The 27529-nt window shown below is 40.3% G+C and overlaps 1 protein-coding gene, 1 long non-coding RNA gene and 1 other non-coding gene across 7 annotated transcripts in view; 2 read left to right on the forward strand and 1 right to left on the reverse strand.

Moving 5' to 3' along the window:
* The window catches only part of Ap1g1 (adaptor related protein complex 1 subunit gamma 1), an 86369-nt gene that overhangs the window by 54431 nt on the left and 4409 nt on the right, over positions 1–27529 (forward strand). For all 5 annotated transcript variants that reach the window (NM_001393712.1, NM_134460.2, XM_087593844.1 and 2 more), the window contains 16 exon segments: positions 1608–1703; positions 2062–2142; positions 2318–2416; positions 6344–6399; positions 7291–7404; positions 11358–11498; positions 12420–12474; positions 17439–17561; positions 18709–18798; positions 19399–19526; positions 21136–21240; positions 22339–22480; positions 22663–22789; positions 23027–23134; positions 23251–23411; positions 26635–26733. In NM_001393712.1, the coding sequence (NP_001380641.1) occupies positions 1608–1703; positions 2062–2142; positions 2318–2416; positions 6344–6399; positions 7291–7404; positions 11358–11498; positions 12420–12474; positions 17439–17561; positions 18709–18798; positions 19399–19526; positions 21136–21240; positions 22339–22480; positions 22663–22789; positions 23027–23134; positions 23251–23411; positions 26635–26733 (1725 nt within the window).
* Snord71 (small nucleolar RNA, C/D box 71) lies at positions 7652–7735 on the forward strand. Its single transcript, XR_015644477.1, has one exon. It is a non-coding gene; the product is annotated as a small nucleolar RNA SNORD71 (small nucleolar RNA).
* LOC120098498 (uncharacterized) lies at positions 18523–26681 on the reverse strand. The gene is made up of 2 exons (XR_015644141.1): positions 26549–26681; positions 18523–21409 (listed from the first exon to the last, which is right to left on the reverse strand). It is a non-coding gene; the product is annotated as an uncharacterized LOC120098498 (long non-coding RNA).

Here is a 27529-nt window from a genome sequence, read left to right on the forward strand (position 1 = left end):
GAGTACTCGGCACCAACTGACTCTCATGGCTGCAGCTTTTCCTCTGTCACGTGCTTTGTTTGTCCTGTCATCAGTGTTAGTAACTTGCATTTTTGTCTGAGAACTAAAGCTGGGTTCCAAGAACTTGTATGCTGAACATTTAGACCTGAGCTTTCTGTCCCAGGGCAGTCTTATGCAATGGCTGGCTTTGGCAGCAAATAAAGCAATTTCTGGACTTAGTAAGGACTTCTCCAAGAACTAAATCAGATTTTTAAAAGTGATTAGAGTTGTACACAGAATGCAGAGATGGGGGTGTCCGAGGTGTGCCGCATATCTTCACTCGGTGGTCAACAGACTTACTGAGAATTTATTTAGAGTTTACAGATCTCTAGGCTTGTACCTGAGGCTTGTCTTATTCTTGGAGTTGTCCAAATTCGATTTTTGTTTTGATGACTTAGCGAGTCACTAAATTCTGAAGTCTTATGGCTCCCTGACTTAAGTTCACATATGCTGTCTTGCATTTATAAGTGGCCTTAATGTTTTAGTGGTGGGTGCATGTTTTTGAGTGTAGCTTGGCGTTTCATTTTAATCTCAGTACGTATCTAAGCTTTGGACAGTAGGGAGGGAACAGAACAAACACAAGGGAAAAATAATGAATTGCAGGAGAGCTGGCCCTGTCCAGCTTTCCACAGAAAGTAGTGTTTGTTTCCTTCTTGTTTAGTTGTAGTAATAAGAGCTGTTCATTCATGTAGATAAATGGAATTTCCCTTTGGAGACTGGGAAAAGTTCAGTTGTGGCAGACATTTTAGAATAGGGGTCATACATGAAGTAATTGATCAACAGAAAGCAAATGAGCACTCGTTTATTTGCAAGCATCTGTAACTAGGTTGACAGTAATAATTGACATGGACTTGGAAAAGGAAGGTCAGAGGAATTCTTGACTAGGATATGTATAGTCTCTTGGTGCAGTTGGAGGACATGAGTGAGTACTGGCACTAATCTGGCAGATGTCTCTGAGTGAAGGGCAGGGCACCAGGGTCGCAGGTGTACTTTCTTCATCTATCACCTCCGTTTGGCTCATGCTGGTCACTGGTGTTTCCTGCTGCTTTCTGGGAAAGGATATATAATTAAACCTATCTTCAGAGGAGAGACCGTTTTCTATTTGAAGTGTGATATGCTTTATATTTTAATAAGATCATTGGTTAATGCTTTATATGACTTTATTAGGATGGATAAAAAGGAAATGATTCTTGCTACCCAAGAGTTTCAAGTTCTACCAAGTAGAGCTGCAGTATTTCCCACAGACCTCTTTTATTTGGTTCCCATCGGCTCTCGGCCCACTGTGATTCTAGTGTCTTTACATATTGAACTCTGGAGAAAAAAAGTTTTGGCTTGTTTTCATGCTGTTGAAGTGCCTATTACCGGATAGGTTTTGGCCTTAGTATCTGAGTTAATACTTCAGCCATTTGCATTACTGTATTTACAGCAGAAGAAATTTCTTGGACTCAGACCCTTGCATCATTTTCTAAACCAAAGAACCTGCTTATTGAAGAGATAGGCTGATAGAGTCACTATTTTATTATGGTTGTTTTAATGCACCTTTTTTTTTTTTTTTTTTTTCCCTGCAGCTTGTGCCCCAATTAGTTCGTATTCTAAAGAACCTCATCATGTCCGGATATTCCCCAGAACATGATGTTTCTGGTATCAGTGACCCCTTTTTGCAGGTGAGTTTGAAAAACATTTTGGATAAATGCCATGTGAATGCAATGCTTTGAAGAGATTGTTTCCTTCATCTTAAGTTTATATAGGGTACAGACTGATAATATACTAATTATATTAATAAGTGAACTAGGGCCAAATAAGTATTGTATTGAATTAGTGAAGTGACACTGTAAATGTAAAATTTACTGTGAAGTGTGGGTTATCTTATGACTTCATTGATGTAGACATGTGCATGGCCTCTTTAAAACAATGTTGAAATTTCTCCTGATGGCGTCTAACTTCACTTGAAATGTTTGAGTTTCATTCTGAATGAGATTGAGTCAGACATAACTTGTTGACCTTTTGTATCCTGCATGTTAGGTACGAATTTTGCGGTTATTAAGAATTTTAGGACGGAATGATGATGATTCAAGCGAAGCTATGAATGATATATTAGCACAGGTGAGTTGATCCAACTTGAAATCAATGAAGTTTCATTTTCATCCAGCAGAGAGTAGAAGAGAGTATCTGGGCGAATAGTTCTGCTTCTCCTTAGTGAGTTACTGAGTTGTCTCCTTGCACTTGGTAGTTTGGAAAGTGTTGCTTTCCCACTTATGCACTGCTGTCTGTTTTTCAGGTCGCCACTAATACAGAGACCAGTAAGAATGTAGGGAATGCTATTCTGTATGAAACGGTTTTGACTATCATGGATATTAAATCAGAGAGTGGATTGCGTGTAAGTCTTTTTGAATCTTCTCTTTCCTCTAAACATTTTACTTAAAGTGATTGAACTGGGCTTCAGTACTTTGAAACAGATTCCATTTGGAACTTTAGGAAGGACTCTCGTACCAAAGCATGCCATTGTGTCTTCTATGTGTGCTTTAACCTTGACGAAAACACTAAAGCCTGGAAGGACTGAGGAGGGGATACAGCTATATTCCTGTGTGAAGGAAGTCTTTCAGAGTAAGCTTTTACTAGACACAACCTGAATTGTACCTATCACTCTAAACAAGGCACAGATGCAGTAGTTAAATAAATTTATTTAAGCAATAAACCTATAGAGCACGAAACTCAGGTAGCCTCGAAATCGTACTGAGAGGAAAATGTTAGCTCTGTAGCTTTCGTATCGTTTCCTCTTCCACAGGAAAACACTATTTTGTGATGCTTTGCCTATATTGGAACAGCATCTTGCTACATAATATAGATGGGGCCGGCCTGGAATCTTCTCTAGGGTGGGTTGGCCTCAATTTGTTGATTCTTGTGCTTTAGCCTCCCAGTTCTGGGGTCATAGGTTTGCTCCACCACATCTAGCCTTTTTTTCTACTGTCATTTAATGTTGAAACAATTTTAGATTTTTTTTAAAATTAATTGTGTGTATGCCTGTGCTTGTGGTAAGAGCAGCATCCATGGAGACCAGAAAAGGATGTTGGATTCCCCAGACCTGGAATTACACATGGCTTGAGCAGCCTAATATAGGTGCTGGGAACCAAGTTTGGATCTCTGGAAGGCTATCAGCATGTCTTCTGAACTTTCGTATATGCTGTGCATTCCCTTGCCCGGCTTTCCCAGAGCAGTGTCTTACAGATTTATACATCTTATGAAGACCAGGGAATTAACCTGAATTGTAGATTTCATTTAGATTTTCTAAGTTTCCAGGTAGTATTTATTTTCTGTTACAGCATGAGCCTACATGACATTTAATTGTCACTTCTTGTTAGTCTCCTGTCTGTTAGTTTCTTAGTTTCTCTTTATCTTTCAAGATTTTGACACTTTAGAAATATTGATCAGTTGTTTTGTAGAATGTAACTCAATTTGGTCTGTCTGATTTTTTTTTTTTCATAATTTTATAGATTAAAGTTATACATTTCTTGGCAAACGTCCATACATTGATAACTCCTTTGCAGTAGAGCATGCCAGGCAGCACAGTTTTCTTAGTGCTGCGATGTCAGCTGGGTGTGCCGCCCAGATTCATTTGTTTGCTTTTCAATAATTTGTTTTTATTCATGTTATATCCTGATCACAGCCCCCCCTTCCCAGTCCCACCCTTACACCCCCCCCCCATTACTCCCCTTGAGTACCACCCAGTGGCAGGGAACAGAACCTGAGAAAGCCCCGCACCACTTGTTAGGGGACCCACATGAAGACAAGCTGCACATTTATTTTACTTTTTATGTGGATGAGTGTCTGCCTGCACATATGTACGTGCTCCATGTGAATCCCTATGTATTCCTGGTTCCTACAGAGTTTGGAAGAGGGCATTGGATCCCCTGGACCTGGAGTTATGGATGATTGTGAGCTATCATGTGGGTGCCAGGGATGGAATCCAGGTCCTTTACAAGAGCACCAAGCTATTAATCACTCAGCCATCTCTTCCAGCCCAATATGTGGTGTCTTTAGAGCTGTGTAATTTATTGTCTTTCCCTTTGTAATTAAAATTCTTGGGAGGAGACACTCTGAGCCTGTGCAAATACAGTTTTAGGCTTTTGTCCATGATTTTTAGTATCTGGTGTCTTTGGAAGGCACAGTGGGTGTCAGATCCCTAAAACTTGATGTACGGATGCTTGCAGCTACCACAGGGTGCTGGGAACTGAACCCAAATCCTTTGGAATAGCAGGAGCCAGAGCTGTTAACATTGTGCCATTTTCCAGTCCCCTCTCCTGCCTTTTCTTCCTTCCTTCCTTCCTTTCCTTTCCTTTCCTTTCTTTTCTTTCTTCTTCTTCTTTTTTTTTTTTAAGAAAATGGTTCATTTTGGAAAATTAACCCTTAAAACACCATTTTGTTTTGTTTATAGGTTTCTCCTCAGATTTTGCAAAGATAAAGAAACAAAACAAAACAAAAACCCAATAACCAAATGTGAGGGGGATATAGCTCAGCTGGTAGAGTGTTGGGTTCTGTCACATCAGCAAATGAAGAGAAATGTTCTGTCTTCTTCCCTTCTAATCTGTACAGTTGCTTAATCAATACTTTACTTCCAACACCAGATATGGGGATGGGATTTTCAGTGGTTATTAGTTGGTATTCTTAAACTTAATTCTGTTTAAATATTCCCTACTTGAATGTAGTATCAGATCCCACAGGTTGTTTCCCATATCAGATGCTAGTTATATGATTGGTAATTTAAACCAGCCAGCTGTGATTCTAGGTTCTTACATCCCTCTCTGTGAGCCTAACTAACGTGCTAGGGTAGCTTGCAGAAGTCAGAGGGATACTTCCTTGTACTTGTTAAGGTAAAGGATAGTCAGAGTATAGAGATGAATATCTAGATTGGCAAAATGGGACAAAGCATATAGGGCGAGTAAGAAACATCCTTCGCACTGTACCATCTTTCTGAAAACTCCATCCGTTTAGCTATTCAAAGCCCTGTTCTGAGTTTTATGGTGGTCTTGTTATGTAGGCATGGATGATTAAATCATTGACCATTGTTAAAGATTATAACCGTCAGCACTTGTTCTTTCCAGGATCTTGAGGATGGACTGAAAGCTCCAGCCTTCAATAGCATAATTGTTTCCTCTGACAGGCTAGCCCCATCCTCAGGCTCTTTAGGAATCCATCAAAAGTTACGTCATAACAACTAAATGTAGGAATGGAGATGGCTCAGTGATTCAGAACACTTGCCGTTATACCAGAGGACTAGAGTTTAGTTCTTAGCACCCACCTCTAGGGTTCCAGTGTTCTCTTCTGACCTCTGAGGATGGACATGCGCGTGCGCGCGCGCGCACACACACACACACACACACACACACACACACACACACACACACACACACCCCAATACCAATAAATCAGCACATATTTTAAAACCTTTTGAAAAAATAAAAACTGAGATTTAGGAGCTGTATGTCAATGAATAGGGACAGTGACATATTTCACAATATCATATATTTCATTAGTGTAACCACAGAATATTTATCCCTTTGCTTGTGTCTTTATCCCCTTTGCTTGTGTTTTGTCATATGTCAGATGTCGTTCTTATAATACCTGAATAGAACTCCATTGTTCATCCCAGCAGTATATCCAGCAGATTGGTTGTTGATGACTGCCTAGGACATTTCCTATTACTCATTCCTTACTGATAGAGCTCCAGGAGAGTTTGTGTATGTGCTTGTACCATGCATGTGTCACATACATTTGTAGAGTTAAACTGATGGAGTATGTATTTCTCTTAGGTTCAAGGTTGTTGTTGATTTTACTGTCTTTCTAGCATTGGGCAGAATTCCAAAAATAGGATATATTTTTATTATGTCCTCCAGTAATTTTGGTAATTACTGCAGAAACTGAATGTGATTTTTAAAAAGTTTATTTTGTTTGTGTGCACATGCATACCTATGTCCCCACTATTCTACATACATGGAGGTCAGAGGACAATTTGAGGGAAAATGTATTCTGTCCTTCTGTTATACGAGTTCTGGAACTCAGGTCAGGCACCTTTATATATCTGTTGAGCCATCTTTCTGGCTGCTGAAATGGAAGATGATTTTAAGAATGCCTTTAGATAACTTTTGCTTTTGCTAACAATTTATAGATAACCAGCTGCATCTTTAAGCAGCTTCTACCCGGAGGCCAGAAATTTATTCTTTAGATTAGGAAAACAATATAAATATATCATTTTTATAGATTAAAAAAAAACAAAAACAAACAAAAAATGTATGGTATTTCTCTTTAGGTTCTAGCCATAAATATTCTTGGTCGATTCTTATTGAACAATGACAAAAATATTAGGTAAGTCAACTGAAAATTTTTCCATATCTTCTATATTATAAAAATTAGTATTTTCTAGAACAACTTTGCTCAAGGTTGTAGATTATATAGTATGTGATCTAGAATTTGAAGTCTTAGTTTAGTCTTAAAATTGCTGTTTTGTAAAGCATTTTCTTTATGACTTAATGTTTAATTTTTAAGTTAAGAGCAAACATCTATAAAGGGCCAAATGGTAAATATTTTAGGCTTTCTGAACCACAGGGTCTTTGTAGTAATTATTTATTCCATTGCTTTGGATCTTTAAATCAAATTAGTTTTTTTGGTGGGAGTAGTGGTGATGGTTTGAGACAGACTTTCTCCATGTAGTCCTGGTTGTTCTGGAACTCAATTTGTAGATGAGGCTGGCCTTGAACTTAGAGATCTACCTGCCCCTGCCTCCTAAGTGTTGGGATTAAAGGCAGGCACCACCATGCGCAGCCTTAAATTCTGATCCTTATAGATAGGAGCAGTTTTGGTATTGGTATTAAAAAAGAGCAGAAAACATTTAAATGAAAATTAAAATAATTTCCTCTTATATGTTGTGGGTAAGGCAGTGTGAAAAAAGTATATATATCTCCCTGTATTTTTTTCTTGGGAAGATGTAGGAAGAACCATGTCAGTTGAGAAGTTTAAGTGGACGTTGTGAAAGCATGGCTAGTTCCAAAGACTCCTCACCTTGTCACCACTGTCCGTCCATTCTGCTCCTGTTCCTTTAAAGATAATACTTACTTCATAGTCCTTAGTTCTGTGCTTACCTTGGAATACTTTCAGATGTGTGCATTTCCTCATCTATTTGCATCTTTTCAGACAGAGGGAAAGCTACCTTGAGTTTTACATTTTAGCTTATTTATTATGAAACATTGTTCCGTGCAGATATGTTGCTCTGACATCTCTGTTGAAGACTGTGCAGACAGATCATAATGCTGTACAGAGGCATAGAAGCACAATTGTGGACTGTCTAAAAGATCTGGATGTCTCCATAAAAAGGTAAGAGAGAGTCTCTCTCCAGCATTGTTAAGTGAAACAGATTTTTGATAAGGCTATGTCAGTCCTCTATCAATTTGATAGTTTGTAGCAGTTTTGAGAGTCAAGCACTTAGCTATTTAGTCACTGTGTTCAGAAACAAGCTCCAGTTAAGGAGACCCATGGGAAATATGGAGAAGGCTCTCTGTTCTCAGGTGAAATAATGGGCGCAAGTGCACTGGGCCAGTGTTCACTTTGGGGTGCTGTGCTGTGTGTGCTGGAGGATGAAGCAAGGAGTGATCCATCGGCTAAGTGTTTACCACTGTGCTGAAACTCACATTGCTGACAGCGCACTTTTTCACAGCACCCCAGGTTCCAGAGGCAAGTGTGCTTAGACTAGTCCATGGAGAAATGACCACAAGCAGTTGACACTCTGAAAAGACATAAATCTCTCTGTTCAGTGGAACCTGGCAGTTCTTCGCACAGAAGTGTGGATGTTATAGTTTACTTTAATGAGCTTGTGCTGTGTTCAAATTCAAAACAAAGGACATTTAAAGTGATCTTTGAAGTTATTTAGTCAACGAACATTTCTGTACACAGACAAATGCTTAAGTGCTTGAACAATATACATAAGACCTAGTCTTAGTAATATCAGCTTTTTTTGTTTTTGTTTTTTGAGACATGGTTTCTCTATATAACAGCCCTGACTGTCCTGGAACTCTTTTTGCCTCTGCCTCCCAACTGCTAGGATTAAAGGTGTGCATTACCATGCCTGGTTTAGTAATACCAGTTCTTTTTTTAAAGGTTTGTTTGTTTGTTTATTATATATAAGTACACTGTAGCTGTTTTTAGACACACCAGAAGAGGGCATCAGATCTCATTATAGATGGTTGTTAGCCACCATGTGGTTGCTGGGATTTGAACTCAGGACCTCTGGAAGAGCAGTCAGTCCTCTTAACCACTGAGCCATCTCTCCAGCCCCCAGTTTTTTGTTTTTTTGTTTTAATTAAAAAAAATTATTCTTTCATATTTCAAATGATATCCTCTTTCCCGATTACCCTCCCACTAACCCTCCTATCTCATCCCCCCTCTCCCCCCTCTATGAGGATGCTCCTCTACCCATTGACACTCTTACCTCACCCTCTAGCATCCCCCCACCCCAGGACATCAAGCCTCCCTCCCCTCCCACTGATGTCAGATAAGGTCTGCTACACATGTATCTGGAGTCCTGGCTCCCTCCATGTATACTCTGGTTGATGGTTTAGTCCCTGGGACCTCTGGGTGGTCCAGTTAGTTGATATTAATACCAGCTTTCAATAGAGCTTTGGAAAGGGTTTTAATGGCACCTTCTTAGTTGGTTATCACAGTAAGTCATTAAGAAGCAAGTATGTTCTATGTCTGATTAGTAGACTCATTATAATAAGTATAGTCACCAAGGGATCTGGTAGCTTTAACCCTTAAACTTTAACCCTTGAAAGGGGCAATTCTAGAAATAGAAGTCAAACCCCACTCTTACTTCTGTTGGGTTAGGGTATTGGACAGAAGATGCAGCACTAAGAGCCAAGACTCAAGCCAGAGTTGTGTTTCTCTTATGACTCTACACCTAACATTCCCTCTCTTTTCATTACACTGGTACCTCCTATGTTAATGCAGGTAGAGGGCTTTCAGACTTTACACAAAACTAAACCGAATTTACATATTAAAACTATCTTAACCTCTGTGGGTGTGATCCTCTTTGAGGGTTGAATTGCTCTTGTGTATTTGTTAATGCGAATCCTGTACTTGTTAGTTTTGAAATACTAAGCAGAGGATGCTTAGTATTTTCTCCCCCACCAGATGGTCTCAGAATTTTCTTTCTGTGTAGCTGAGGTTGACTTTGAACTCTTGATTCTCCTGTCCCCAGCTCCTAAATGCTAGAATTATAAGTATGCAACATCATTCTGGTTATGAAAAATATTTAAAAATTTTACCAAATATGAAAAAAATTATACAGTTTTGTATATTAAATATTTTTAGCTTTGCCTTTATTACCAAACTTAATAGGCATCTAAAGGAACTTTTTTTGATCTTATATTTTCCCTTTCTTTCCAAATGGTCAGTTTCCTGTTTGTTTTTACTGTAATTTTTTATACCTTTTTCAAAATAATTAATTTTTTTTAAAGATCGATTTATTTATTATATATAGTACACTACAGCTGTCTTCAGACACACCAGAAGAGGGCATCAGATCTCATTACAGATGGTTGTGAGCCACCATGTGGTTGCTGGGATTTGAACTCAGGACCTCTGGAATAGCAGTCAGTGCTCTTAACCACTGAGCCATCTCTCCAGCCCCCAATAATTAATTTTTGATATTATAATTACATCATTTCCTTCCTCTATCCCCTCCCATGTACCCCCTTGCTCTTATGGGCCTCTTTATACACACATATCCCCCCCCACACGTTCCTAAATATAGACATATAATCTGTTCAGTCTGTATAATGTTAGTTGTGTGTGTGTGTGTGTGTGTGTGTGTGTGTGTGTGTGTGTGTGTGTGTGTATGTGTATGTGTATGTATGTGTGTATGTATGTGTGTATGTATGCGCTTATTCAAGTTTGTAGCCTCTTTCTCTTTAATTATTGCTAGGTGTGTATGTGTGTGCCTTATTCTGGGAAAGAATATTTTCCCTGTTCTCAGCATTCCTTAGTCCTTTGCTTATGTTGAGGCCTTGTGTACTTTCTTCCACATTAGCATGTCTGTTGGTGTCCTGTTTGTGTTTTGGGGACATAGATCTTTCTGTGTAGTCATGGGTGATATGGAAGTCATTATGTAGACCAGGTTGGCCTTAAACTTATGGTGTCCAGATTGCTTCTGCCCACCACACATAGCAATTTTTGTTACCTTTAAGTAGGTGCATTTATATAGACATGTGCATGTGAGGTATCCTCAGAAGTACTTTGGGTTTTCCTGGAGGTGCAGTTAGAGGTGGTAATGAGCTGCCTGAGGACCTGAGTTCTTAATGGCTGAGCCAGTTCTCCAGTCCCATAACAAGTGTATTTTAAGATTTATTTTTATTACTTTTAAATCCCCCCTCCCCGTTTTTTTGAGACAGGGTCTGAGTAGTCCAGACTGGTATTGAATTTCTTATCCTTCTGCCTCTACCTTCTTAGTACTGGGAGTATAAATGTAGCCCACTTATTCAGTCTCTGCACTGCAGAGTGTGGAACCTAGGGCCCTGAACTTGACAAGCAGGCACTCTTCTTTTTTCTTTCTTTTTTTTTTTTTTTTTCCCCCCGGAGCTGGGGACCGAACCCAGGGCCTTGCGCTTGCTAGGCAAGCGCTCTACCACTGAGCTAAATCCCCAATCCCTCAGGCACTCTTCATAACTAGGTAATTTGATGTGAGCGAAGTTACATTTGGGCAGAAGCGGAGTGCAAGTAGAATATCATAAACAAATATATTTTTAAAGAATCAATGCAGAAGCATTATCATTGGGTAATAGTTTTTTTGTCTCTTTTTGAGAATCCTAAGTCTTAGAAATTTCAGTTTTATAGAATAGACTAAAGAACTATAGTTATTAGACTTTTTCTAAGTTTTTATTGGTGGTGTTTTTCATTCATCTAGCTTTTATTTATTTATGGGGAAGGGTCTCATGTGGCTTAGGCTGACCTTTTCCTAGCTGTGTAGCTGAGGATGCCATTGATTTCCTGGTGCTCTGTCTCTGCCTCCCAAGAACATGTACACACAAGTGGTCGTGTAGGCATGTGCTGCCACACCCAGGTTCTTAAGGACTTCTGGAGAAGAGTGTGGGGTTAGCACTCACCCTGCTGGCTGGAGCTGTCATGTGAACAGATTTCCATGCTTGTCTGGTGTGTAAAGCTTGAAGTCACAAGACTGTGCAGATGTTTGTGCCACTGCTTTTGGTATACACAGAAAATACCTGAGTATGTGTTATATTCCCACCATAAATATGTTTTTCTTCCCTCTCTACAAGACGTGCAATGGAATTGAGTTTTGCCCTGGTGAATGGGAATAATATCCGAGGCATGATGAAGGAGTTACTTTATTTTCTGGATTCTTGTGAACCAGAATTTAAAGCGGATTGTGCATCTGGAGTCTTCCTTGCTGCAGAAAAGTAAGACTTAATTGTTATTCATTGGTAGGGGGGTGCTTGGAGCTTCCTAAAGCATTTAAAACACGGTGCCAAGAGAGGCTGTAGACGTGTTTAAGGCACGTAGCGTTTATTCTAGCTCTGAATTAGAAGCAGTTGTAGCTGATACTGACAAATGTTAAGAGCAAACAGAACACCACTTTTTTTTTTTTTTCCGGAGCTGGGGACCGAACCCAGGGCCTTGCACTTGCTAGGCAAGTGCTCTACCACTGAGCTAAATCCCCAACCCCAGAACTCCACTTTTGAGAACTTTCCTTCTGTATCCATTTTCAACCTCACACCTATTATGAAGATGCAGAAAAGGATCTGAATTAAAGCTGTGTGTGAAACCCGGCTTACAAAGTGCTTCTCAGTTGTGGTACTGCTGTCATGTGCTGACGCACATGCGTGTAGAGGTCCAAGGTTGATGTTCTCAGTTGCTCCTCCACCTTAACACTGCTGGTCTCTCAGTGAAACCCAGGGCTCCATAATTTGGCTGAGCCTCTCATCCGCCTTGTTCTGGGTGTCCCTTTGCCACAGCCCCACACTGCATTATGTGACTCTAGGAGCCAACTCTGGTTCTCAGGTTCGTGGAACAGCTACTGAGCTATCTCCCTAGCTCTCCTTATTTGCCTTCTTTTTTCCTGATAATATGATTTGTCGTCTGAGAAACTGACAAATTCCCATGCTTTCAGCTCAATTACTCCTGTTGTAAGAACATGGGAAATGTGAGTTTTGATTATATTTGATTGTTTGTTGAAAGTTTTGCTAAGTTCCATGGTGTAGTATATCCAAATAGAATCATTTTACTAGATGACCTAGAAAAGATTGTAGAATGGAGCTTTTGAAAGTCACTGGGTATAGTGCAGTTTATTAATTTCAGTGTTTTTCACCTTATTTTCTCAGGTACGCACCTTCCAAACGGTGGCATATAGATACAATTATGCGTGTCTTGACAACGGTATGTAGCTTTTTAAACCAGACTATATACTGAATCCACTTAGAAACGAGGCAGATGAAACCCCTATTCTCATGGAGGAGATTGGAAATTGTGTAACTGTCTTGGTCTTGCTTTGATGAAACACTGACAACTTGGGAGGAAAGATTTGGAGCTTAGAAAGCTATACAGTTCATCACAGAAGCTGAGGCAGGAACCTAGAGGCAGAAATTGAAACAGAAAATGCTGCTTACGGCTTGTTTCTCCATGGCTTGCTCAGCTTACTTTCTTATAAAACCTAGGACCACCTACACAGGGGGACACCACTCCCAATGAGCTGAGCACCACCACCATCCCTGCCCCCCAAATCAGTCATTAATAAAGAAAAAGCCCTACAGGCTAATCCGTTAGAGACAATTCTTCAGTTGAGGGTCCCTCTTTTCAAGTGACTGCAGTTTTTTTCAAATTAACAAAATATGAATTTCACTGTGTTGGTTAGGTTAACCTTCTAGCATGTACGTAATGTCAGGTAGGGATAGATGCTGGTGTGTAAGTCACCTAAGCCAGGTGTTTATACTTACTGTGGTTAGAGAAGGTAAAATTTGAGAAATGGGCTTAGTAAAGGAGGAGAAGGCCAGGCAGGTATCTTAGGCATGTCCTAATGCAAGGGAATGGTAAGTGAGAAATCCTGGGGTAGCAAGCTCGGGCTGCTTGGAAAGCAATGGAAAGACATTGAAACCAGGAACTGGAGAGAGCCAGTGGGTGAGTGTGATTTCAGAGTCATAAACAGGTGCCGTTATACGGAGCTCCATCAGTGTTTAAATTTTATTTTGAATAAGATAGGAAGGTGCTGCATATTATTCTTTCCCTGCAAGTGCTGGGAATCAAACCCAGGGCTTTGCACATACTAGGCAAGTACTTGAACTTGGAGTTCTGTCCTCTACTCAGTTGCTGCAAGGTTTGAATAACTATGTTTATTTTATAGTTCCTGTTTTAGATGTTGTCTTTTCTTCGGCATTCTTCTTGGATTTGAGGGTTTCTTTTTTCTTTCTTACTATGCCATCAGTAAGAAAGATGTACTGTCTGACATGTCGTTACTAGAAATGGATACCATAAAGGAAAATATTCTCACATGACTACATTTAAAATTAGAAACTCATAAACCAGCAAATCTAGGAACTAAGTAGGGAAAACATCATAACACAACAGCATATATTGATATCTTTAATATGTAAATAAAATGGGAAAAATCCAGTGACTAGTGATTGGCATTTGAATATATAGTTCACAATAAGAAAGAAGTGTCTAACAAATGAAAAACACACTATTAAGGAAATAATAGGAAAAGTAAAGACAAAGTTTCATTATTAATCTGCGGTATTTTCTCCTTTGAGACAGTCCTTATACAGCTCCGGCTGGAAGAGAACTGGCTGTGCAGCCAGGGCTGAATTCTCCCATCCTTTAGCTCCTAAGTGCCATGATCATAGGGATGTGCCTGTCCTCACGCTTTCTCCTTTAGCTTGGAAGCCTAAGCCATAATAGCTGAGCCATCGCTCAGTCACACTTTCTGTTTTTGAGATAACATCTCACTGGGTTGGCCAGCAGGACAGGCATGGCCAACCCAGAAGGCTTCTATTATACTTTCTAAACCCAATTTCTCATATTGGTTAAAGAAAATGAACAGGTAGAAGTGACTACCATCAGTCCTGGTGACCTTAGTCCAGTTTCTGGAGCGCTCATGGTGGAAGAAGAGGACAGACTATCAAAAATTGTCCTCTGACCTCCATGCCACAGCGTATAAGCCCATACACATAAAATACATAGAAATGTGTAATTAATATTTAAAACAATAGAGAAGCAGGCCACACTTTTACTTGATAGTGTAATAAAATGGTGATATCTTTTCAGAGTGCAGTATGGAAGCCTGCAATTAAAGTGTTCTGTTGTGTACCTTTTGCTGCATTGATAGTTTTTTAGGTGTTAGCCTAGGAAAATAAAAAGACAAGTGCAGAAAAATATGAATGTAAAAATGTTTGTCTTGCTGGGTAGCACATCTTAAATCCCAGGTAGAAGCGTGGATCTCTGAGTTCAAGGCTTTCCTGGTCTACACAGTGAATTCCAGGACAGCCAAGGCTACACAGAGAAACCTTGTCTGGAAAAACAAAACAAAAAAATTTCAATCTTGTTTTATAATAGAGGCAAACTGGAAGTAGTTGTTAGTGCATAAATGAGAATTAGTTTAGTAAAGTATGATGATTTAGATGCATTTGTTGCTGGACATGGTGACTTAGGACTATAGTCTTGCATTTGGGGTCTTAAGGAAAAGGACCTCTATGATTTCAAAGCTAGCTTGGGCTGTAGAGTAAGTTTAAGGCAGGCTTAGACTATAGTATAAGACCCTGCCATTTGACAGAACACCAACAGAATTTGGTAGGGAATTTTCTGGAATAAGCTAGTTTTTATTTTGCTATTAGCAAATTAAGTTAATTTCCTAGAAGACTGTGGTGGTTTGTATATGCCTGGCCCAGGGAGTGGTGCCATTTGGAGGTGTAGCCTTGTTGGAATAGGTGTGTCACTGTGGGTGTGGGCTTTAATACCTTTGTCGCAGCTGCCTAGGAGCAAGTATTCTGCTGTAGCAGCCTTTAGATGAAAATGTAGAACTCTCAGGTCCTTGCCCCTTCCAGATACTGACAGGCAGGTATTAATGTTAAGGTACTGGTGCCCACATGCCCTGCTCCTTGCTCCTTCCCTGTCTCCTGCCTAGAGATAGGCTCTTGCTGTGAACCTTCCCCAACAAAAGGCTTAAGAACGGGACCATATTCCTAGCTCTTGATTCTCTTCAGAGACCCCATCATGCTATCAATTTCTGGTCTAACCTCAGAGCCCTCACTGTGCTGTTGCTCTCTGTCCAGCCTATCTAAGTGATTTTTGTTCTTGAAAATGCATTCAGCTTTTTTTTTTCATGGCCAAAAATGTGGCTTTTTTGGTTTTGTGTGAGTTTGTAAAGTTGTTTTTGTTGGATACAGTAGTTAGTTTCTCAAATTGTGGCGATGCTTTCTCTTTGAAAGTGCTGTACCAGGGAGTACGTAAACACACCATACTGTGGATCTTTTTAGCTTCCCACTTTTTGACCATTTTCTTTGTGTTGAGTGAGCATTCTGGTTGCTTGTGATACCCCAGCCCTTCCAGAATGCACAGCCTTAGGCCGGGATTGTGTCTTGGAGGTCAGTTCTGCTGCCGTGTTCTGCAGTGAAGTGACGCTAACCGGGACCCCATTCTGTGTCACATCATGTGGCTAGTTACAATATTCTCACTGCCTGGGACTCACCTTCCCCATAGCTTAAGTGGATTTGTTTTGTCATGGCTGTAGATATTGGGAGAATATTAAAAATATCAGGTTTAATAATCAGGAGTGGGGTTCCCTGCAGCTTTAAGCCTGCAATACTAGCTGTGCAGGAGACTGAAAGTTCAGGTCCTGCCTGGGTAGTGAGACTGTCTCAAAATGAAAGTCAGGGCTGCAGAGAGAGCTCATTTAGTGAAACACTCGCTGAACAAATTGTGGGCCTGTGTTTGATTCCCAGCCCGCGTAAAGAAAAGGTTGGGTGTAGTGGAGCACTCCTATAGTTCCAGTGTTGTGGAAACAAAGACAGATTCTTGGAGCTTGCTGGCAAGCCAGCTCAGCTGAATTAGAAGCTCCCGGATCAGCGATAGATCCTGTCTCTACAAAAGGAAGAAAAAAAAAAAAAAAAGAAAAGAAAAGGTGGAGAGTGACTGAGGAAGACACCTGATGTTAACTTCTGGCTTCAATACGTGTGCACACATACACACACACACACACACACACACACACACACACACACACACACACACACACACTGGCTTCAATACGTGTGCACACATACACACACACACACACACACACACACACACACACACACACACACACGCAAGTAAAAAGGGGGTGGAGGTGGGGTTGGTGCTGCCGAGACCACTCAGTGATGAAGAGCACTTTTTGCTCGTATAGAGGATCCATCGTTGGTTTCCAGCACCCATTGGCTTACAACTACCTGTAACTCCAGTACTGGGGATCCAATGCCCTGTGTTGACCTCATGGATATCGGGCACACATGTAGATAGACATGCTAGCAAAAGGGGAAGGGAAGGCAATTGAAGAGAAGGTTCAATGATAGAGTGCTTGTATAGTATTCACAAGACTGTTTTCAATCCCATGCCAAAATCAGTGGATCAGTGAGTGCATAAATTAAATGCAAAATATCTCCACCCCACTGTTTGTTTATTGATTGTATAATATCAGTACTAGTTTTTAACTGTCAGTGTGATACTTTAAATAAGCTTATTTAGTTTTGGAATTCATATACTATGGTGTAGTAGTAGTGTTTGCCTGGCTTTTGTGAGAACCCTATTTTTGCCCCTAATGCTGAAAACAAAACAAAAAACCAAAACAGAACAAAAGTATTTGTCCTTTGACACTGTGCACAGGTACCTGTCGTTGCTCTCCCAGAGTGAATGCTGAGGCTTGCCCATGGGGTTTTAATAGTGTTGGGGAGCTGTGCTAGTTAAGGTCACAAAGAGTACGCTTTAAATCTTTGAAGTCTCAGGGTCTTACCTAAGTAGGAAAAAAATGTCATCCCTGGGAATTCGAAACTTTGTGTTTTGAGTTTGACTGGCTCTGTGTGTGTGTGTGTGTGTGTGTGTGTGTGTGTGTGAGAGAGAGAGAGAGAGAGAGAGAGAGAGAGAGAGAGAGAGAGAGAGAGAGAGAGAATTTGTTAGAATTAAAAAGTGTAAAATATTTTAGCCAGATTTTGAGGCTGGGACTGTTTGTGGACCTGGTGGTAGAAGCACCTACCTTTGCTTTCTGTTTCTTTGTTTCTGTGTAGTCTTTTCTGAAAACAGTTGGCAAACCTGTTCCCCTGCAGTTGCCCACACTGCTTCTGTGGTCTTTAGTAACTGTTCCTGTTTCCTTTTAGGCAGGAAGTTATGTTCGTGATGATGCAGTTCCCAACTTGATTCAGTTAATAACCAACAGTGTGGAGATGCACGCTTACACCGTCCAGCGCCTGTACAAGGCAATTCTCGGTGATTATTCTCAAGTGAGTACTTCATTTTCTGTTACTTCTTGGGAAGAATACTCTGATTTTCTTCTTATATCACTAACACTGAGACATGTAATCTGTTTTGAATTTTCCAATTAATGATATGTAATTTACATTAAATATTTTTGGGGGCCTGGACAGTAGCTCAGTCATTAAAGCTTCTGGACTCTGCAAGCATGGGGCCCTGAGTTTTATACCTTGTATCTTTGGTCCTTTATTATTTTTATCTTTTATTAAGATTTTGAGACAGTATCTCAGTGCATATCCTTGGCTAGCTTGGAAATCACTGTGTAGACCAGTCTGTGCTCAAGTTCATAAGTTCATAAAGACCTGCCTATTTCTGCCCTCTGGGTGCTGGGATTATAAGGGGTGTGTCACTCACCACTCCTCACCTCTGTTCCCCTCCAGGCCCCCCCTCCCCCCCCTTTAAAGGCATGTGTGATGGCTTAGGCTTGTGCAATCCTAGTGTTGGTGAGGAGAAGACTTGGGGCTTTCTGACTAGGCAGCCTAGCCTGCTTGGTGAAGACAGGCCAGTTAGAGTTCCTGTCTCTAAAACAATTGAACAAAGACTGTGGCTGAGACTGCAGACATTGCAGTGGTTAAGGCCCTGTCTGTACGAACTGAAATCTTGAAAACCATAGTTGGGTTCATTAGAACAAACATGAAAGGCAACAGTGGTATGCATGGGGTCAGGAGCACTAACAGAAGAGCACAGAAGTGCTTGTGTTTCCTGTTCATCTGTGATCCTCACACTCACATGGTCCCAAGACTGCCAGGCAGGCTAAAACAAACCTGGTAACCATATTTGTGAGCTCTGAGAGGGACCTCACCTCAATGAATAATGTGGAGATGGAGTGAAGATGTCAACCTCAGGCCTCTCCTCACACATATGCATACATACCTACCCACACATGAGTTCACATGCATATGCACAGTAGAAAGAAAGGCAGACAGCATCTGAGGAGCAACAGAGGCTGTTTTCTGGCCTTTATTTTCAGGCATGTCAATGCACACACACTTAAACCAGTATATACAAACACACTCACATACCTGTATTCCTACTTATACATATATAAACGTATGCACATACAGAGACACGCACAACATTTTGGGACGACTAAAGGCCTTGACTTTCTTTTGGCAGCAACCCTTGGTACAGGTGGCCGCATGGTGTATAGGTGAATATGGTGATCTCCTTGTGTCTGGCCAGTGTGAAGAGGAAGAGCCTATTCAGGTATCTCGTGCTATTCTTAGCTAAGGAGGTAATGAGAATGTGTTTTTGATAATGGAGTGGTATTTAATGGGGGAGTTGGAATTGATTCCTTGGAAGCTTTTTACAAAAGTAGTATCAGGGCTGTGTTTAGACATATGGCACTATCTTGCACTATATGCAATATGTACTATCTTGGATTGTGTGTATTTAAATCCATTTTAGTGAATCTGGGGCATATAGTAGGGCTATAGAGTTCTGGATTAGTGCTGGGTTCAGTCCTTGCTACCCAGCACAAAAGCATGCCTACTGTGCCCCACTTTCTCCATTGCAAATGTAGTTCTGGTTTCTCCCATGGGCAGTTAAGGGGCATGTGTTCACTTCCATTTGCCCATCGAAGAGTTGGCTTTTGAGAGGGTTTTGGCAACAGCCTTGAACTCTTTATGTCCTGTATGCTTCTCCTTCTGCCATAACCTGTTCTTAATTGGCAATGGTTATTTAAAAATCCTGGTCTGACCAGTGGAGTAACTTAGCACGGGCTACATGAGGGGCAGCATCCTCCAGTTCACTGATTCCTAACTTTCCTGTCTCCATTGGCTACATGTTGCATCTTCTTCCTCCCAGGTGACAGAAGATGAAGTGCTGGATATTTTAGAAAGTGTCCTGATCTCTAATATGTCTACCTCTGTGACAAGAGGTTATGCTCTCACTGCCATTATGAAGCTGTCTACTCGATTCACCTGTACTGTAAAGTGAGTACTGAGGGGAAGGAGAGGTGAAAGAGTTGATCTGTAACTCCCCAAGGGTGATTCGAGTGTCTTCACTCTCACTGTCCACCTTAAGGTTTGAGATAGGGTTTCTTACTTACCTGGAAACTCTTATTGGACAAGTTGGCCACAAAGCTGCAATAATCTGTGTCTGAGTGATCACCTCTGTAGTGCTTGGATTATAGGCCACACCTAATGCTTGTATGAGAATCACTTTACCCTCTGAGCCATCTCCCTGGCTTCTTGCTCTGTAGCTCATTCGGTAGAATATGTGTTTGCCTAACACACAGAAGATCTGGGGCCCAGCTCAAGCACTGCAGAAACCAGGGTCTGGATCAGGCATTTATGATCGTGACTGTGTGACTAATTTCAGCCTAAGCGAGCTTATGTGGGACTCTGTCTGAGAATTTAAAACCTTAGAAAAGTTCAAGAATAGACAAAAATGCGGCTGGAGAGACGGCTCAGCAGTTAGGAGCCCTTGATGCTTTTGAAGACCCAAGTTCAGTTGCCAGACCCACATGGTTGTTAACAGCCATTTGTAACTCCAGTTCCAGCCATCCAACATTCTCTTTAGCTTCCTCCAGCACTGCACATACATGGTGAATAGACATGTGTTCAGACAAGGTACTCACACACATAAAATAAAAATAAATCTTAGAACAAAAGGAATGGAGGAAACTAGAGACAATAGTAAAATGAGTTTTAATTTTACTTAGTACCACACATCATTATCCTTCCTTCATGTGAGTATTTTGTTCTTTCATTGTCTCTCCCTACTGTGCATTATTTTGTAGCTAAACCTGCAGTTTTATAGTACAGTTTCTAAATCTGCATTTTATTGGTTGTTGTTGTTGTTTGTTGCTTTTTGAGAAATGTAGACTGGGCTGGCCTAGAACTCAGAGATCTGCCTGCTTTAATTGAGATTAAAGTCATGAAGCACTGTGCCTGCCTTGGTTTACTGTATTCTAAGATATTGGTGAATAAAATCCAGGGGTGTGTGTGTGTAAATCTTTTGAGTTTTACTTGGTGCTATTTTGAGCAGAAATTGACTTGAGTCAGTTTTCCAGACAAAGTTAGTTTTCTTGGACTTTCTGTTTTACTTTCAAAGTAAGGCTTTATGAGAAGTGTAATTATTTTAGTGTTTAAATTGCTAATTGGAGGGATTGTAGTGAGCATTCTGATGCTAAAACCTTATTTTTAAAGTTACAATGGAAGAGAATTGGATAATAGCTATTTCTTTTGTGGCAAAGTGATGGGTCCTTTTGTTTGCAAGGTTTTTTTTTTTCTTCAGTGGGGAGATTGAACTTTAGTCCTCACACATGCTATACAAGCATTGTACCACCAAGCTGTGTTCCCAAACCTCTAGTACGTATAAGGATGTGGAATAAATAGTTAGAAATTTCTCATTACAATTAGAATATTGATAAATGAAAGGTGATAAGAGAATTATATTTATTCTTGAAACACAATTTGAATTAAGCAAACAGATAATTCAGAATTTTAACCAAGAAACTCTTGTTTTTAACATTTTCACTGCTTGATTATAAATTTTGTGTTTTGAATGATTTCATTTATCATATTCTCTGTCCTACAGCCGAATTAAGAAAGTAGTTTCCATCTATGGAAGCAGCATCGACGTAGAGCTCCAACAGAGGGCAGTAGAATACAATGCACTTTTTAAGAAGTATGACCACATGAGGTGAGCAAAAGAAACCAAGCAGTACCTGTACCTCTGGCATCCTGAGTGACTTGTTCTTGTAGTCCCCGAAGGACACTTGTTGCTTGTGCTGCGTTTACTAAGCTTATAACCCTCCTTCGTTCTCATTGCTTGGCTGCTTTTGTTTTGTCCATTTTCTCTTCTTTCTAACCTAAGAAGTAAATGGATTGAGTCACAGAAGGACATGCCTTCAATCCTACCACTTGGGAGGCAGAGGCAGGTGAATCTATCTGAGTTCAAGGCCAGCCTGGTCTACAGCATGAGTTCCAGGCGAGCCAGAATTACATAGTGAGACCCTGTCTCAAAATAAATAAAAATTATTGTGTTTTACATTCCATCTCCCTCCTCCACCCCTGTATGTAAAGTTTGCTCATTTTCCATTTTATTTGGCTACAAGGCAGTTGTAATTTTTTTTCTACAAGAAAATTCTTTTCTTTCTTTCTTGAGACAGGGTTTTCTGCCTAACCCTGGCTGTCCTGGAACTTGCTCTATATACCATGCTGTCCTCAAACTCAGATATCTGCCTGCCTCTGCCTCCCAGTGCTTGGACTAAAGGTGTGCACCACCACTGCCAGGCCCAAGAAAAATAATTTTATTCAGATCCCATAAATCCCATTATTTCTATCATTTTGGTGCCTTGTTTCTTTCTTCTTCTTTCTTTTATATAATCCCTAATTCATGATTGAAGTCTGCTAATACCTGTCAATTTACCTTTCGTTTGTCTTAGTCTCAGCTACCAAGTAATATGTTTGGGGATTTAGAATGACATTTTGTTTACTCAAAGACTCTTGACTGTTCTTAATCCAATTGAGAATGTAGGTCATGTATGTATTCTTGTAATCCACCTCCTGTTTCTGTGTGTGTGTGTGCGCGTGCGCGCGCGCACGCGTGGGTATGTGTATGTGTGTGCATGGGTGCGTGTGTATGGGTGTGCGTGTGTGTGTGTGTGTGTGTTTTGAGTGGGGAGGGGAGGTGCTTCTCCCTATTACATTTCAACATTAACTGATAATAGCGATTGTTTTGTGTAGGGTACTGAGGCGAACTGCTTAGAATGTAACTAACCACTGCAAATCCTTCTAGGTCTGCCCTACTTGAAAGAATGCCTGTCATGGAAAAAGTGACCACAAATGGCCCTTCTGAGATTGTGCAGACAAATGGAGAGACAGAACCAGCTCCACTAGAGACTAAACCACCACCCTCTGGGCCACAACCCACGAGCCAGGTAGCCTTGTCTGGGGCTCCTGGTGATGTTTTAGTTCCTGTAGCTCATTTCTTAGCTGTTGTCCTTTAGTATTTTTCGATTGCTTGATAATTACTGTTCTTAATGTTAAGTATTGAGAAAAAAATCTGTTACATATACTTGGACAAATAACCTATGAATGAAGGTATTGTTTCCTTATTTAGGCCAATGATCTATTGGACCTGTTGGGAGGAAATGACATAACACCTGTTATTCCAACTGCACCTACAAGCAAACCAGCGTCTGCTGGTGGGGAGCTTCTTGACTTGCTGGGAGACATCACCCTAACAGGTAAAGCAAGACTGGAGTTATTTACTTTTTGGGGAGTGATAGACATCTTCGGGGAAATGCTACTGAATGCATTTTTTCTTAAAGGTTGTTTTTGGTGAATAGAAATGAAAGCGTTTGAACTTTTGGTTCTGATTTGGCCTGTGCTTCTGTATATCGTCTGGGACTCCTTCTTTGACCTGTGTTCAGAGGAACTGCACTGTTTCCCTGAGGTCGACCTTGTGTTGGGATTTGTTTTAGGTGCTCCAGCTGCTGCTCCCACCCCTGCCTCAGTGCCACAGATAACCCAGCCCCCATTCTTGTTGGATGGGCTTTCGTCACAGCCTCTCTTCAATGACATCGCTCCAGGTACAATTTCCATCCCTATCCTGACTTGAGCACTGAGTTGTGGCTATTGAGCAAAGGGATACTGATTCCTCTGTTGTTAGCTGCCTCCAATGATTGATCTTCCTGTCATTTCCAAGGCATCCCCTCCATCACAGCGTACAGTAAGAACGGCTTGAAGATAGAATTCACCTTTGAGCGGTCAAACACCAACCCCAGTGTAACAGTGATAACGATACAGGCCTCTAACAGCACAGAGCTAGACATGACGGACTTTGTTTTCCAGGCTGCAGTACCAAAGGTATTACAATGGCTTCTCTGCCTTTTTATTTTGATTAAAAATTAGCTAACTTTGTTTCATGCATTTGATGAAGAATGCATTTAATGTTCAGAGAGTAAAATTTCAGATTTAACTTGTGTCAGCTGTGTTAAAAAAACATTGTGGTGGGGTTGGGGATTTAGCTCAGTGGTAGAGCGCTTGCCTAGGAAGCGCAAGGCCCTGGGTTCGGTCCCCAGCTCCGAAAAAAAGAACCAAAAAAAAGCAAAAAAAAAAAAAAACAACATTGTGGTTCATTGAAACATGCCATGTTACTCAATACTTTTACTTTGTTACATGATTTAAATTTTTTTTTCTATATATTTGGATGGGTCTTTGTAAATGTATGCTCTTTCTCTCCCTCCCTCTCTCTCCCTCTCCCCCCCCCCCCCCTCTCTCTTTCTCTCTCTCTGTGTGTGTGTGTGTGTGTGTGTGTGTGTGTGTGTGTGTGTGTGTGTGTGTGTCTATATCCAACAAGGCCAGAAAAGGGTATCTGATCCCCTGGAGCTGCAGTTATAGGTGGTTGTGAACTGCCTGATGTTGCTGCTAGGAATTGAACCTGGGTCCTCTGGAAGAGCAGCAGTTGCTCTTAACTGCTGAGCCCAGTGACTCAGGTCCAGTAACTCTAGACCCTGAGAGATACTCTCTTGGGTAGGATAATAAAAGAAATGTAGCTGGATATGATGCATTTAGTCTCAGCACTTGAGAGGAAGTGGTCGGAGGAGTGCCATCAGTTCAATGCCAGCCTTATCTAAGTAGTGAATTTTCAACTAGCCAGTGCTACATACATATTTTTTAAAAAAGTAACCAAAACCTAGGATTAGTGAGAACTGAGTTTTACAAGGTGATAAGTTAATGCTTGAATATTGATACAGGTTTAGTAATATAGTACCAATCATCTAAAAACAACAAAATTTAAAATAGAATTGAATGCTAATTTAAAGGAGTTTGGTAGCTAGTCACTAGAATTAAAATTTTTAAAAAACTACAGCTATTTTAAACCTTTATTTTATGGGTCTATGCATGTGCTTTTATGTATGTGTGTAGGCACACGTGTCATAGTATGCATGTTGAGGCTGGAGGATAACGTTCAGCAGGTTCTCTCTTTCTACCATGTGGGCTCTGTGTATTGAACTTTGATCGTCAGTGTAGGCGGCAAGCACCTCAACTCACTGAGCCATTCCTTCAGCCTCAGAGAATTTCCTGTCTTGATTCCTGGGCGAGTGAAGCAGTCCCCCTCTGTAACCTCCAGTTTATTGTTGGTACAATGGCTGTTTTATAAATTGAGGTGTTTTAAGTTTAACAAATCCTAATTTAAGGAACATGTATATTTGTTTTTGAATACTGGAAAAAATTTAATGAAGTTTAGAATGGGCAGAGTACAAAGTTTTTCTCTGAAAGATAGCCAGCCGTTCAAGCTGTAGCCAGTATATGAATGAGAGAGTGAGCATGGCTGTGTTCCAGTAGGATGTTAGAAACAGATACTCGGCTGCAATTTGCCAAGCACTGCCTTAACCTGAGCTAATCTTTACTAGTTTAACTAAAGCTAATCGTAGCCTAACTTAATCTTTCTGTGACATATGCAGCATGGCATTCATACAACACGCATTTGGAAGCTGATAATGTTTTATTGTAGTTTCTGTTCCTTTTTGTTAACTTTGGTCATAATTTTTAGATCCTGTATAATTTGTGTGTTTTAAACTTACGTGACATAGGTATGTCACTAATAAATTCTAGAGCTGTTCTATTTTGATCTTAGTACTAGTATTGCCTGAAGTTGGTTAGTCTCTGTTTCTTCATTTGCACAGAGTGGTGATGATGACAGCTACTTCCTAGTATCACTTTGTCAGTGACTGAGGGTCTTATGTTGGACCCAACTAGAAGCCCTGTCCTTGTGTTCAGTGCTCAGGAAATGTCCGTTGTTACAATTTAGGGTCTTCATAGTAATGACACTATGCTGGCCTAGCAGCATCACCTGTGTATGGCTTTGTTTTGGGTGTTATCCTGGGCACTACATTTTGTTAGTGTATCTTGAGCTTCAAAATGCTACATTTCATAGATTTACCACATAGCTTTCATTTTTTTAGTGTCTCTGAAATTGATGTGCAGTTTGAGCTCAATACCATAAAGCTGAGGATTTAGCTCAGTGATAAAGGCCTAAGTTTGATCATCTCCTTCCCCATAGAAAAATAAACTTGATGTCTAATCATAGTTTAATGGGAAACTTTTTCTTTTTCAGTGCTATATAAAATAAATATTTGCATCATAGTTGATAGTATCTTAAATGTAATGAAATATATTAGTAATGACATTTTACCTTACATAATTCATTTTGAGAATAGAATTATGAATGAGACCCCAAGATAATAAGCCTGTGCTTTCAGTTTGACTCTTCCTTTTCTAATATATGAGCTTATAAAGGGCTCCTCTGTCAGTCAGGAAAGGCTTTGTACAGTGTGGTTTACCTGGCTTGCCTAAAGCACTTTATTGTTTCACCTCTGTAAACAGGTAAAAGCCTATCCACACTGAACAAACTAAGACATTTGACTTGTCTTGACCTTTTGTTGTTTGGGCTGGTTCTGCATGTACTTTTTCTTTAGGGCTTTGTGTCTCTGGTGGAACCATCCTGAATGTTCCACTTACATATTTACAGCTGGCTTTTCAAGCCATTCCTTCCCTTTTCTTGTAGGGGCAGACCTTGACAGACCTTGGCATACTGCACGTTAATTGTTCAGGCTTTAGGAAAGAAAGGTCTAATCCCGAGGCCTAGTCTTGAGGTTCCATAGTCACATAAAGGTCTGTAGTCCGTGGCTAGTGTGTTGGTTTATGAGGTTTGGAAAGCTTTTCTGTCAGGTTCTTTTTGGCTTTGTTTCAGGCCATAGGCCTCCAATCTTTACTTGCACAGTTGATCAGTCACTACTAATCAGGGTTTCTAGAACAAGGAGTGTTGCCTTTTGAGAAGTGATAGTCTAGAGCTCCTTTAGCTAGAGACAGGAAAGTAGCTCCACTATGTTTCCACAACCAGAGACTTGAGTTGAATGAGTGACTTTCTGCTTACATATCATGGATGGAGTCTGGAAAATAAGCACTGTCAAAGCATAGGGAACCTGTCTCTGACCCACCTGCTGGCCGGCTAACTGCTTACTTGCTGGCTTCTTTGACCCAACACTGCTATTTGTTCTCATGCGTGTCCTTTGTTCCTCTGTAGACATTCCAGCTGCAGCTTCTGTCTCCTAGCAGCAGCGTCGTCCCAGCCTTTAATACAGGGACCATCACACAAGTCATTAAAGTTCTGAACCCACAGAAGGTAAGTAGTACATTTAAACAGATCTGTATAAGGTTCAAGTAAGCTCAGTTTTCTTTCTGACTCAGATCTAGGAAAATGCCTGGTCTAACTTCCTTGTTCTTTTGTAGAGATAAACCAAGCCCAGGGACATCAAAAAGATTAGTGACATTAAAATGCAACTAAAAATTCTCTATTGTGAGGATTAAAGGTATTGTTTTGAGGATTTAGCAAAAGTTTAAATCAGAGGTTGAATCAAAAATCTATATTTACTGTTACAATTAGTATGGTTATTAAAACTGGAAGCATTTTAAGTGAAATAGTTAAATGAAAAATAGCAGTAGAAACCAGTTTAGCCAGAGTTTCACTATAGAAGAAACTATAGAAGTTTCATCTTCTCAATGAAATCAACTGTTTTTCCCTTATAACTATCTGATTTTCAGTTTTTGCTTTTCAAGTTCTCTGCCTTTTCTCAGTTCTTTTTTTTTTGTATCTCAATCATGTTATTACTATAAACACAGCACACATTATTTTCATCATCTGATACCTGCAACAAAACTTTTTTTAATGTACTGATATTTGATATTTGCTACAGAAAGTACAATACACTTAAAACCATTCCTGTTACCTGTGTACCCAGGTTTTTCTTTTATGCTTTGGAAAAACAAACATTGGTGATGTTTACTGTGGGCTGCATAAACCAACCAACAGGTGACCCATATGTATAACATGTGACATGTGTCTCCCTCATTTTCTAGAGACTTGGACAAAGAGTTAAATTTTTGTCGTTCCCCCCCTCCCCAATTGTATTCTAGGTGTG

The sequence above is a fragment of the Rattus norvegicus genome, chromosome 19, assembly GCF_021556685.1.
Source record: "Rattus norvegicus strain SHRSP/BbbUtx chromosome 19, alternate assembly SHRSP_T2T, whole genome shotgun sequence".
NCBI lineage: Eukaryota > Metazoa > Chordata > Mammalia > Rodentia > Muridae > Rattus > Rattus norvegicus.